Consider the following 13,017-nt stretch of genomic DNA (forward strand, 5'->3'; position numbering starts at 1 on the left):
GTGCTTTTGAATGCATTTCAGAGAGTCTTTTCCTTTCCATTGTCTTTTAGGGTGCCATTAGAAAGAGATAATTCAGAAGAGTTTTTAAAACGGGAAGCCAGAGCAACTCAATTAGCAGAGGAAATTGAATCAAGTGCCCAATACAAAGCTCGGGTTGCCTTGGAAAATGATGAAAGAACAGAAGAAGAAAAATACACTGCTGTTCAGAGAAATGCTAATGAACGAGAAGGACATGGTGTGAACACTAGGTACTTGCATACACTCTGAATAGTATTTTTATTTAAATGATGTACATATTTTGATCCAGTAGCAATTTACTCATTGAAACTGTTCTTTTTCAGCAGGGCTGATTAGGTTGGGAACCTTGCGTAAACAACCACGTGCTGGTTTTGGCACTGATGCTAAATTGTACACCTCTGCCTGGCCCTGTATTATCTCTGTAGTGAAGCAGACTTCCCCGTTCTGATATGTCACTGTGGTGAATTCACACCAAATGACAGGAAAGGGCAGTGGTTTCGGTTGGTCATGGAGAATTTCAGGCATTAGTACTAAATCATTCAGTGCCTCTGGGCTCGTAGAAAGTGGACTGTGTGGTCAGTATCAAAAGCCAATTTATGAGGTGAATGTTAGGTCAACATCTGATAGTATTTAGAATTTTGCTGTAGCTTGGTTTGAGAAAGATAGAAAATATCAGCAGAACATTTGATGGGGTACTTTTCATTGTCTTTCAGTTCTATCTTAACACTGATAGAAATTTGCTGTGTTTCAGAGAAAATAAATACATTCCACCTGGACAGAGGAATAGAGATGTCCTGTCCTGGGGAAGTGGAAGACAAAACTCACCAAGGATGGGCCAGTCTGGATCAGGCCCACCAATTTCAAGGTCTGGATCCCATACTTCAGAATTCAGTCCTAACTCTGGAGCAGATCAGAGAGTAGTTAACGGAGGCAAGTATCTGAAGTCTAAACGAATGTGCCTTACAAAATTGCAGTCATTTATCTAATTATGTTGAAACTGCATATGGTGTGGTCTTAGGGATATGTATTTCATAAGCTAGGGTAGCATTCATCATTTAAGACAGAGGTTGTGATTTTGATTTGGGTTTAACTTCCTCATATGGAATAAGCGTTTGACTGCACTGTATGTAGCTTTGTGAAGCTGAAATGTCACTTGCTTTCCTTCTCAAAAACCTTTGTCTTAGATGATGGTGCAGTATGCGGTTTTAAAGATTAAAAATTGCATTATATATCACTACTGCTAAGCTCTGGAGGAGTAGCAATGCTGACACCTAGTGAAAGGGAGGTGGCAGCCGAGGAAGCATCACTCTTCCTTTCTGGTGCATGTATCAATTCTGTTCCCCATTAAAAAAACCAAAGCAACTCACTGACTTTACGATGATGTGGGGGAAAAAAGTCATCGCTGGGAAAGTAAGAAAAGTGTTAGGGGAATAGGAATCCAAAGCCTTCTCTCCAAACAGCTATTTGAGTATTTTCTGCTATACACGTGGGTAATATTTATAAACAGGCATCACTGGGCACCGTATAGCAGGAATCGGTGTTTCATAAACCAAACACCATTTTTGAGATGGATTTCAGCAGTTGCCTATCCTTGAGGCATTATTTTTATAAGTTAAAAATGCTATTATATGAGATTGCTGTGAATAAATGAAAAACGTATAGTACTCAAGTGCCTCTATCTGGAGAGGAAGTCTGAGAAACATCTAAAGGTAAGTGAGACTTCCTTTTCAAATACAGAGTCAGCTGTATAAAGGATGTACAACTGAGTCTCGCCCAAACAATGCTAACCTTGACATTTGTTCGTAGTATTCGTGGTTTCTGTCATCCTATTACTCTACTGAACGAACATCATATACCTAAAATACTCAGAATGGCTTGTGAATTCCATTTCTTTGTTTTGGAAACAATGAACCCTATATCCTAGATTAAAATACTACATTAATACTTCAGATAACTGATAAAGGCATAAATGTCAGGATTCAGACACTGAACACCGCTGTTTTTTGTAAAGATGCAGTTCCTAGAATTGATAATTGCTCTTCATTTGGTTTGAAAGTAGCAGTTTGTATAGTCAGCACTATATGTGAACCGCTGTTTGAGAACCTCTGGTAGCTGTGTAAGGACCTTGTCAAGAGTGATGCGTACTGTAGAACATATATATGATAGGCTAACAGATCAAACTTTACTGTCTATTCCTTAGTAGTATTTGTAGACCCTAATTAACCCTTTGGGGAGTTTGTGACATTCAGATGTTGAATTTGACCTGAAGTGGCGGAAATAACCTTGCAGAGACTATTTTATTGGTTGCAGAAATAAACTAATCTATCCCCAAAGGGTTAAACATGAAAAATCATTTTGTCATATTTTACTTTTTTTTTTCTGTTGACCTTTTTCCCCATAATTTTTCTTTAGTTTTTATACTTTCCTTCATATCATTTGTTCTGTCAGGTGTTCCCTGGCCATCGCCTTGCCCATCTCCTTCCTCTCGCCCACCTTCTCGCTACCAGTCAGGTCCCAACTCTCTTCCACCTCGGGCAGCCACCCCTACACGGCCGCCCTCCAGGCCCCCCTCGCGGCCCTCCAGGCCCCCGTCTCACCCCTCTGCTCATGGTTCTCCAGCTCCTGTCTCTACTATGCCTAAACGCATGTCTTCAGAAGGTACAATACCACGATTTGTTCATGTTTTTGTTTGTCTTTGTTTAACTCCTTTGTGAGTTTAATTACAAAATTGTTTTTCCTCTTCATTACTTAACCTATAATTTGTGTTTAACTTTAGTTTATCAGACTATTTCTATTAACCTTTTTATTTGAAGAACTTTACAAAAACAAAATAAAGCTGTGAAATTTCCCAAGTTGGTATGAAATAAACTCAGCTTTGTAAACGCTGCTCAGTGTCTTAACTTAACCAACAGCAACATGCAGGACCTGATAACTTCAGAGGGCATTTAGGAATATAAATTTATATAAAATATCAAATATTTTAATACAGTTGTTCCACAAAAAGCAGTTTCAAATTTAACTAAATCATTGAATTACCTTTTGTAAAAAACCAACAACAAAAATAATAATAATAATAATAATAATTTTAAAAGCTGTATTCAGAGGAGTGCACTGTGGAATGGGATAGGATAAGCTGCTTCAAAGGCGAATCTGTACAAAGCTTTACATCTGTTTGTGTTGAGGCAGAGCAGTAAGTTCCCTAGCAGTCAGGAATATGCAGAGAAAGGCTAAGCCATGAGTCTTTGGTAACCATATGCAGAATTATCTGAATTGAATTGGTTTGTCCTCTGACGGTACAGTAAGGAACACATTTTTAAATTTTTATTTTATTTAAGTGCACTTAAAAATTAGGTTGCACAGCATGGTCTAGCAAGCCTGGAAAAATGCAAACTGGTTATACTGAACTCGCTGGAAACTCGCAGTCTCTGCTGTAGCTGGCTCCAGTGGAGCCACAGGAGGGAGAACAGTCATCCCGCTGATTGTATCGGTAACACTGTTCTGCAGCTTGCCTGATAAACGCTCGAGATGGTTCATAACCAGAAAGTGGATGTTAGTAGGCCTGTCTGTACGGCGTGCTGCTGTCAATTTATCAATGTGAGATTTTTTTACGTAGTAAGATATTGAGAATCCACATGCAAATTCACTTATTTTTTAGCACTTGCGATTGATTTGTCAGGCATGCAGTGAACTGCTGCTTACTGCAACATTTAATCTGCTGCTAAAGGAGGGTTGCTGGGAAGCGTGTATACTTTAAAATACTGGCCTGTATATAATTTGGATTGAAGCGTACTTTAGATTCATGGTTAAAATAGAGGCTGACATTTAAAGATTTATGTAACCAGAAGAGGTACTTGATATTTTAGAACCTTATCTGAAACCAGAAAGCCATTATCTGAACTTTTCTCTATTATTGACCTACATTAGAAATGAACTCTAATCAGCCAGATTGTCTTCTGTTCATACACGGTTTTTCCTTTTGAAGTATCAACTTTGGAGTCTGATCTTGTAAAGAAAATGTTCATTAGGATGTAGAAACTGTATCGCTGCTTAGAGTTGAGCATAACTATTCTGTGGCAGCCGTATAAGCTGTTCAGAATTACTGTATTCACTTACGACTTTAGCTTCTGGTGTTAAACATGCATGACTTGAACCTTGGGATAACAATAACTTGTTTAGTTGCAGTTCTGCTGACTTGTAAATGAATTGTGACCTGCTGCAGGCAATTTAGCCTCGGTGCAGAATGCTCTGCTGAAATTCCCCAAGAGCATTGGTCAGCCAGTGGTGACTACTCTTGTAAATAAATGTTTGGTATCACTGACCACCTGACAAAAATGATGGAAATTTTTTCTTTTCTGGAAAGTGTTTGGTAGCCTGGAGCTGTGCTTATCCAGAGGGAGCTGGGCCACTAACCTTTTTGGCTTGTCTTGCAGTAAGCAATATTGGATACTTGGATTCAAATAATTTAAATCCGGGACTTGCATACCTGTTTCAATTCTGATAAAGCTTCTAAATATCAATGAACATGAGCAGTCATAGCAAGGTGATGAGCGTGTTGGTAGTCTGGCTGGACCAATGGCTTGGCCTTTTTAGCCTCGTGGATCCCCGGTTCTAGTCAATGTCAGTGTAAATCGCTTGACTGTATTACTGCATTATTGAGGGTTATTAGATTAAATGCAGTTTTAAAAACAGATAGTATGTTTGGGTACTCTTAGTGATGGACGTTAAGTACTTATTGTGTGGGGTTGTCTTCTTTTTCTCAGGGCCTCCACGGATGTCTCCTAAGGCACAACGGCACCCTCGAGGTCACAGAGTCTCTACTGGTAGGGGTACAATTTCAAGTGGCTTAGAATTTGTATCTCATAATGCACCAGGGGAAGCATCTACTACTGCAGTGGCACGAGGCAGCCCTTCAGGTGGGACGTGGTCATCAGTTGTCAGTGGGGGTAGGTAAAGCTTGGCTTATCGCAGACGGCTTGCCAGGGGTACTTTAGAGTGTGAATGCGAAGCAGAATACTGCATTTCTAGACAACTCAGGCTCTGAATAAACACTGGTCTGCTAACTTAGCTTGCTTAGGTGAAGTGGGAGAAGGATGTTCCCAGGTAGCTTAGTAAAATAGTTGGTGAGTCGGTCCTTCAAGTGCAATATTGTTTTAACTGCAGAGAGGGTTAGGTCAGATGGTGTATGAAGAGAAAGGAAGGAAAAATGTGGGAATTACTTCTTGAAAGGAGTAATTTTTAGGGAAGTTGTTGAAAAGAAGAAAAGTTATATATGTTCCTTTACATCACTGAATCTGGTTAATGGCAGAGTAACTCAGTTGTGGTCTACAAATGAAGGAGGTGTTTGGATAGAGGAAGGCTGGTGTTAGAAGATGAAATGATACTCAAGTGAAGTTGGATATATTTTTCCTTTAAAAACAATGTAGGTTTTAAGTGGTCATTTTGTGTTGGTCTAAGTACTGTAGGAGCAGATATAGTCAGTGTCTCTCCTTTTTTGAATCAGTTAACATCTTTTTTTAATATTTGACTTGAAATTTCAAGCTCAGTCTGGTGACACAGGCCCTAGTCTTTTGTAGTTGGGACCATGTTCTAGTAAGTTGTCAGCAGCTGGGCGCTTTCTTGAGTCGAAGGGCAAGTGAGTGACAGTTTAGAGTCTGATAATTTTTGGCAGTGCTAGAATTCTAGAGGAGCATAGTAGGAATGCATTTTTCAGAAAGAAGGTATGAATTAGACCCCCATAGACCTGTTGCCTTGTGGAAAAGTTTTAAACTCTTCTGTTCTGGCATTACCTCTGATTCATCTTCCCTCCCCACTCCCCACTTTAATATATTATTAATGTGCAAGTAGGACTGTTAAACGACTTATCTCTCTTTCTCCTCGCTCACTTGAAGTTAATACATGATGTAAAGCAACTAACTAGCCACAGTGGGATGAGCAGGAAGCAGGAGGTACAACTTTCGTTTAAAGAATATACAACTTTCCTTGCTGCTTTAACACAGGGGCAAAAATATCCATCAAATAATCTTCTTTCAATAGGATATGTTGTTTTTTTTCCAGCTGGCAAACCTCCAAAAGAGGACGCTGTAAAATGGATGTGTTTTTTCAGCCCTTTAAAAAAAATGTTTTTCATCTGTTTGTGTGGAGACCTGACCACCTTTTCTGTTCTGCCTGAAACTGTGTTAATGTGAGCTGTTGTAGTTGTACTACTGGGGGGCTGGGGAGCATATTGCAGTTTCATGGTGGGACTACAGGGCAGTGATATACAGTAGGGGACAGTCTGCAGAAAAATGACACCACTTATCTGAAATGCTGCGTTGTAAAGAACTAGGAGATGTACCTGAAAGGTAAACAGGTTTTCAATTACTATATAATGTTCCACTAAGTATTTTAAAGCATGTTCTTAGTCATTTTAAAAATAAGCAAACTGCTGAGCAGATGAGGAAACTTATCCTATAACTATTTTTTCCTGTTTGTTTCTAGTTCCAAGATTATCTCCTAAAACACACAGGCCTAGGTCTCCGAGGCAGAGCAGCACTCCCACGGGACCAGCTCTGCCTTCTCCTCAGCCTGGTACTATTCCCACTGAATCTGTTGCCATGCCTGTTCCAGCTGCCTCTCCTACACCTGCCAGCCCTGCATCCAACAGAGCAGTTACCCCTTCCAGTGAAGGTGAGTTAGCCCCACTAGCTTGCAAATGCTCCCTTTCCCTAATACCTGACAATGAATATGCCTAGACAGGAGCAAAGCTGCTTTCAAAGTGACAGGAAAACTTCTGATGCATTTAATTTCACTGAGTAGTGAGTTCCCCTTTTCTCATGATCCTAGCTTTAAACTGAGGTTGGAGAGGGGCTTTTTGATAAGTCTGTATGCTTAATTTCTTCTGTCCTATGAAGAACATGGGCCTATAGGTGCTTGACTTAATTGAGGATTTTTTTCAAACTGAGTACCTGGCTGTTTTCTAATGTAAAGAAACGTAGGCCACTGATTTCAAAGGATATTTTGAGCATAGTGAAAGGAAGGGGGAAAAAAACATTCAAGAGCACAGTCAAATGTTTAAGAACTCTCAAGTCATTGTAGCATTCTGTATGAAGACCTTGGACTATTGAAAATAATTTGCTCTCAGTTTATAGTTTTTTCAGCTTAGTCAAGGTTCTGTGTGTGATGAGAGGGATGTGTTTGACTGGGGCTTTTTCATTTGGCTTAAAAGACAGTAGGGGTGAGAAAGGGGGAAGGATAACCCTCCAGGCCTTAACGAGGCGGCAGAAAGTGTGTAACTTAGTGTTTTGTAAACTAAACATGTTTAAATGTCTCCTCTGTGTCTATCTTGCTAACTCTCTATGGTCAGTTTGAGTTGTGTGTAAGAGAATCACTTTGACAATTTCTTTTCTAGCTAAAGATACTAGGCTTCAGGACCAGAGGCAAAATTCTGCAGCTGGAAACAAGGAGAATATAAAGCCAAGTGAGACTTCTCCTAGTTTTCCTAAAACTGAAAGCAAAGGTTTGTATCAAAAGCTTTCATACATACTTGAGTAATGTAGGAGTTCCAAGCACTAAACCTGCTATGCTTGCCATACTTCTGAGCATCATGGTCAGCATCGTTTTTTGTAACTGCACTTCTTCCTGTTACGCTTTAAATTTGGCTTTCTCTGCAGCATTGTTCATTCAGTTCTCAAAAAAATCTTTCCATGTTGTTGAACTTGGAATCATAGAATCATTTAGGTTGGAAAAGGTCTTTAAGATCATCAAGTCCAATCGTAAACCTAACCTTGATCAGTGTTTCACCTTTACTGGCTATGGCTTGAAACGCTGGCGCGTTAATGTTTTGAGGGTTTTGTTGCATACTTCTTTGTGTTCAGCTGAGTTCTGCAGACCCTGCACCTCAGGGCTTCTGTCTTGGTGTGATGTTTTAGAACTATAGATCCGTCAGTTATGTGGTTTCACAGAGTATTTTTGTGTGCTCATACACGTAGTTCATGGAAGTATACTAAGTTACAGGTGAAATGATATCGCTGTTTCATTTTTTTAGATATGCAAACGTTGCCTTTTTGCAAACTTTGTGACGTGTTTGTGTATAAAACTTGTGTTAGAAATGCTTGGACAATGTTGGTCTTATGTTTGGCAGGTGTATCTCCAATTGTTTCAGAACATAGAAAACAGATTGATGATTTAAAGAAATTTAAGAATGACTTTAGGGTAAGTTTGTCTGTCTGTTAATTTAATGGTATCATAGTTCTCGTGTGCATCCAGATTATTTTAATGACTTGAATACACTGCATGTGTTAACAGGAAACCCAAGTCCTTACGACTTGTGCTTAATTTATGAAAATATCTATAAGAATTCATGCTAGATAATATAAAATCAATGCTGACACTTGCTAGTACAATTGCCTAATACATGTAAATGTGCATATTGACTGTACACTGAAAATAGTACGTGAAACCTGTTTGATCATTAGGTACAAATAATTATCGCATTTATGCTCCATATGGAAGAGCTATTTCAAAATTAAGTAAAGGGTTTTGCTGAGGAAAATTGAAGATGAATTCATATTCCTTATTTCCTGGTTATAACGGTTTATTAAATCAGGTTAGCTTTTCAAGTGTTACTGTTAAATCACCCAGGGAGATGAGTCCGGAGGGTTGTCTTAAGCTTTCCTGTCGCTTCCTAGTCAACATATAGGTCAGTTGAGTCGCTGAACAGCTTCTTTCACAGTGTAGGCTTAAAACATTGTCAATGCTCATAGATTTCTTTTCTAGTAGAAATGGAAGTGTATGTTTTAAAAGGTCATTTCCAGATGATTGAGGCCTATGGGACTGTATTTTACTCTGTGTCTGTGATAGCATTAAATTGTCTCTCCCTAGTTCTGTATATCAATTTACTGAATATATTCCTTGGGTTTTTTTCAGTTACAGTCAAGTTCCTCTTCAGATGCAGTGGATCAGCTGCTAAACAAAACCCGAGAAGGTGAAAAATCAAGAGATGTAGTTAAAGAAAAGACAGACTCAACCCCTAAAGAATCTATCATAGAAACTGGCAGTAATACTAACTCTAATGGTGGCAGTAGCAAACCTAATAGTCCAAGTATTTCTCCTTCGATAAGTAATAGTTCTGAGCAAAAACGAGGGCCTGAGGTAACTTCACAAGGTGTACAGACATCTGGGCCTGGAAGTAAACAAGATAAAGAGGATAAAGAGGAGAAGAAAGATACTTCTGAGTGAGTAATTATGCCTTTTGGAATAAGCACGTCTGTTATTAGCATTTAGCTGTTTGTAGAAAAAGCTATTATGAGTGTGTAATGTTTTACTGTTTGTTATGGCCGATATAAGTTCTCTCTGTTACACAGAGAAAACGACAGGTGAGGTGACTGTACTGAAAGTCATCTCATGAGTCAGTGGCAGAGCTGCATATAGAACTCTGGTCCTGCTGATGCCTAATCCACATCTAAATGCTTATTTAAATGTTCTCCTGGTTCACGTGAGCTGTAGTATCAACAGCAGAAAACTTTTTTATGAACAAGTATAGTAAGAGTTCTGTCAGTAAATACTGTCAGCAGGCTTTTTGCATGCCATGTGTTGTTTGAGTTCTCAAAAATCTGACTCACAGATGGAAATGAGGTATTTAACCTCAATTGTTAGGGAGTTCTGAAGATACGCTTGTAAAAAAATAATGCTGAACACATTTTTTTTTTCTTTCTGTTTAGGCAAGTTAGAAAATCAACACTTAATCCTAATGCAAAAGAGTTCAACCCTCGATCCTTTGCTCAAGTAAGTTATTTGATACTGTTTAACATTGCCTTTGAGTAGATCTTTATAAGCAAACCTTTTACATGAAGGATAATCTTGCATATGCATTTCTGTTTGTAGCCGAAACCTTCTACTACACCAACCTCCCCTCGTCCGCAAGCTCAACCTAGCCCCTCCATGGTGGGTCATCAGCAGCCAACCCCAGTGTACACTCAGCCTGTTTGTTTTGCACCAAATATGATGTACCCAGTTCCAGTGAGTCCGGGCGTGCAGGTAAGGTGCAGCATATGCTGCAAGCTCATTAATGCTTTTCAGATGGTTGTCAGCAAGTTGAGGAGACTTAGAAGGTCTGAGTTAAAACAGGGAAATGGTACAGCTTGTATTACTCTTGTCAATGTGGGCACAATTACATTGTTGCTAAGCTTTAGCTATGTAAATACTGACTTTTCCCAGTGGTCCCTCGACCTAGATGTTCTAATGGTCTCAAACGCTTGTAAATACCAGCAGCTCTTACTCACGGTTATTGTTAATCTGTGCAGACTTAGGTCCCCAGTCCTCCAAGCATAGTCTTACTCTTTTTAAGTTTTAAGCAACTGTTTCTTCATCTTTAACTTCCAGCTATGTCCCACTAGTTTCTGGTCATTGCAGGGATTACTAGGATTTCAAATACAACTCTTGTTCCAAAGTTGTCTGATTTAGTATATTGCTTGAAATAGCAGTAGTAGCAATGCTGGACTGGTTGTTGCAAACCATATGGTCTTAGTTGTTTGTACATGCAGACTTGATCACAGTGATCCAAGAAAATATCATAGGTTAGGCAGAGTTCACTAAACCATGTAACGTAACAGAGTAAAACACATCAAAGCTGAGTGCGGCCCCCACCCAGACACACGCTCACTTTTTAAAGGAATATCATAACTTCAACTCTTCCTTCTGTTTCAGCCTTTGTATCCTATTCCCATGACGCCCATGCCAGTGAACCAAGCCAAGACATATAGAGCAGGTAAAGGTGAGAATAATACTGCCTGTTTGGTTCTTAGTCTGCATGCAGCATGAATAAAGTACAAATGTTTGTGTGTTTTCTAATCCATGTTAACATGGTTTTGACTGATACTTTAAATGCTATTTTTAATAAAGGGAAGTAAGTGGAAATAACTAATGCATTTCTAGATAAACTTAATTCAGCCAAAACACGATAAGTTTGAGTAATGGGGAGTTGCTTGGTTTGGAATTTGATTTAACAAACGGGAAAATGTCTCCGTTACTTGGAACGCTAGGGTAAGCTGATTGTCTCCTATATTTCATAAATGTTGTGGGTTTGTTTAAAGGGAACTTTCTGTACTGGTTTACAGCAGAGCCCTGAGTGGTGCTTTATAGAGGGGGTTCGTTGTCAGCAAGCAAAATCGCTATTTCTTCAGAAAGAGTATGCTATGCTACTCTTCTGGAAAGAACTTACTGCTGGTTCCAGTTTGTTCTTTTGCATTCCTTCTGCAACAGTAACTGAACAGCTGGACTAACAATACTGTGTTTTTAACAAGTGACACCTGTGGCTATGGAGACAAGAACACGTGTGGCGAGATGCACTCTCTTCTGTGCAGTGCAGCGAAGGAGCAGAAAAATGATGGTCTTGTTTTTATAGTCACATTTCAGATAATGCTCTAATTCTACACAGTGCATGCTTTCTTGCAATTTTATACAGTGGTTCATGATGATAGGTTCCAGTGCTGCAGCTCCAGTCACTGGAGGAGGAAATTGTTTAAAAGAGCAGTTCTGCTGTTTAGAAATGAACAAGTAGCCTTTATGAATGTAGGGAAGACAAAAACCTGCAATGTATTTTGATTTTAAAACACGCTAACTCTACTGTGGCCTGACCCATGAAATCTTTTTGTTGGTAACACTGATTGTTGTAATCAGAAATACATTGCTGTGTACTCACTTGCTGTGTGAGGCTGCTCTCCTGTTCTGAATTCCTTTTTTAAGTTTTATTATTTTCTGCATATCCATTCTGCGTGCAGCGTAGTCCTGAAGGAGCTGCATGGGTTAAAGTTCAGTGCCTTTACGCTGTTCAAGTTCCGTCCTGTGTTTACTTTTTTCTATTGTTGATTTGCAGTGTAAATACAATCATCACTGAGTGCATTTACTGACATCTGCAACATTTCCCTCCTTTCCTCTCTCTAAGGGGTCTGTCTACATTGCACACTGCAGTGGAGTTTACAGGTGCCTGAGTTAGCATAGTTATTAGTTACAGTCTCACTGCAGCAAGCTGGAGCTCACCTTGAACTCTCATGCCCTGTTGCTTAGTAGGCTGAATTAGTTTGTTCTGAGTGCCTTGCTGCTGTGGTTCGGTTGGTTGTCTTACCAGGATAGCTCAGGTAGTCCCACACTACAGTGCTCTGCTCTCTTAACCTTTCTTTCCTCTTAATTACTCCTACTGCTTCTCTTCTTATAGGTTGACTTGTCCCCTTCAGTGTTGATTGTGACCTAAAAGTTGCTTTCTGCTATCTTCAGGGTAGCCCAGAGCTTAAAAGATGTGAATACCTCAAATTGTGGCTGCATGGAGACCTTTATTCTGCTCTCCTCAGCCATAAGCACAAGTAATTTTAACAGACTCAGCTTTCCAGTTGATGGAACAGTTGCTGAGTAGTTCCCGTAGAGGGTGAATTAAGCCTTTTGAAGGGGACAGGATCAAATTTGATAACGTAGGTATCCTGATATAACCTTTCTCTTCTCTTACTGATTCTTGTCAGTCTTTCTCTCTCTCCTCCTTCCTTCCTTCCTTCTTTCACAAAAAAGCAGGCCTGGGTTTGTGGCTGGGTACATGGCTGAAAGGCAGTGATGAAAACAAAGTGTTTCTTGGAGGAACTCATTTTCATGCTGTTCCTTTTTGATAGAGCTCTAATATGTGGTTAAAGGTGAGGGGTGAGGATATTCCACTTGGTCACAGTGACATTGTAATGTAAAACCTTTCAGGAAGATGGGCATTCTTCGTCCTGTGTGTCTAATGTGGGTCCCTCTTTGCTTTGTAGTACCAAATATGCCACAGCAACGGCAAGACCAACATCATCAGAGCACCATGATGCACCCTGCCTCAGCAGCAGGCCCTCCAATTGTAGCTACGCCACCTGCTTATTCAACACAATATGTTGCATATAGTCCCCAACAGTTTCCTAATCAGCCTCTTGTGCAGCATGTGCCACACTACCAATCTCAGGTAAGAGTCCCTTTAGCGTATGTGGTAAGTCAAAACAGAAATAATTC

The 13,017-nt window shown here is 39.7% G+C and overlaps 1 protein-coding gene across 8 annotated transcripts in view; it reads left to right on the forward strand.

The window, feature by feature from the left end:
- The window catches only part of ATXN2 (ataxin 2), a 45,108-nt gene that overhangs the window by 15,148 nt on the left and 16,943 nt on the right, over window positions 1-13,017 (forward strand). For 3 of the 8 annotated variants that reach the window (XM_035890499.1, XM_035890498.1, XM_035890505.1), the window contains 12 exons: window positions 51-248; window positions 770-948; window positions 2,467-2,676; window positions 4,779-4,961; window positions 6,496-6,684; window positions 7,406-7,513; window positions 8,138-8,208; window positions 8,923-9,230; window positions 9,717-9,780; window positions 9,880-10,032; window positions 10,702-10,768; window positions 12,786-12,970. In XM_035890499.1, coding sequence (XP_035746392.1) covers window positions 51-248; window positions 770-948; window positions 2,467-2,676; window positions 4,779-4,961; window positions 6,496-6,684; window positions 7,406-7,513; window positions 8,138-8,208; window positions 8,923-9,230; window positions 9,717-9,780; window positions 9,880-10,032; window positions 10,702-10,768; window positions 12,786-12,970 — 1,915 coding nt within the window. The remainder of the gene's footprint in view (window positions 1-50; window positions 249-769; window positions 949-2,466; window positions 2,677-4,778; window positions 4,962-6,495; window positions 6,685-7,405; window positions 7,514-8,137; window positions 8,209-8,922; window positions 9,231-9,716; window positions 9,781-9,879; window positions 10,033-10,701; window positions 10,769-12,785; window positions 12,971-13,017) is intronic. The other 5 variants (XM_035890501.1, XM_035890500.1, XM_035890502.1 and 2 more) reach the window with 4 other exon arrangements.

This window comes from Egretta garzetta, unplaced genomic scaffold (assembly GCF_000687185.1).
Source record: "Egretta garzetta isolate BGI_Z169 unplaced genomic scaffold, ASM68718v1 scaffold343, whole genome shotgun sequence".
NCBI classification, from domain to species: domain Eukaryota; kingdom Metazoa; phylum Chordata; class Aves; order Pelecaniformes; family Ardeidae; genus Egretta; species Egretta garzetta.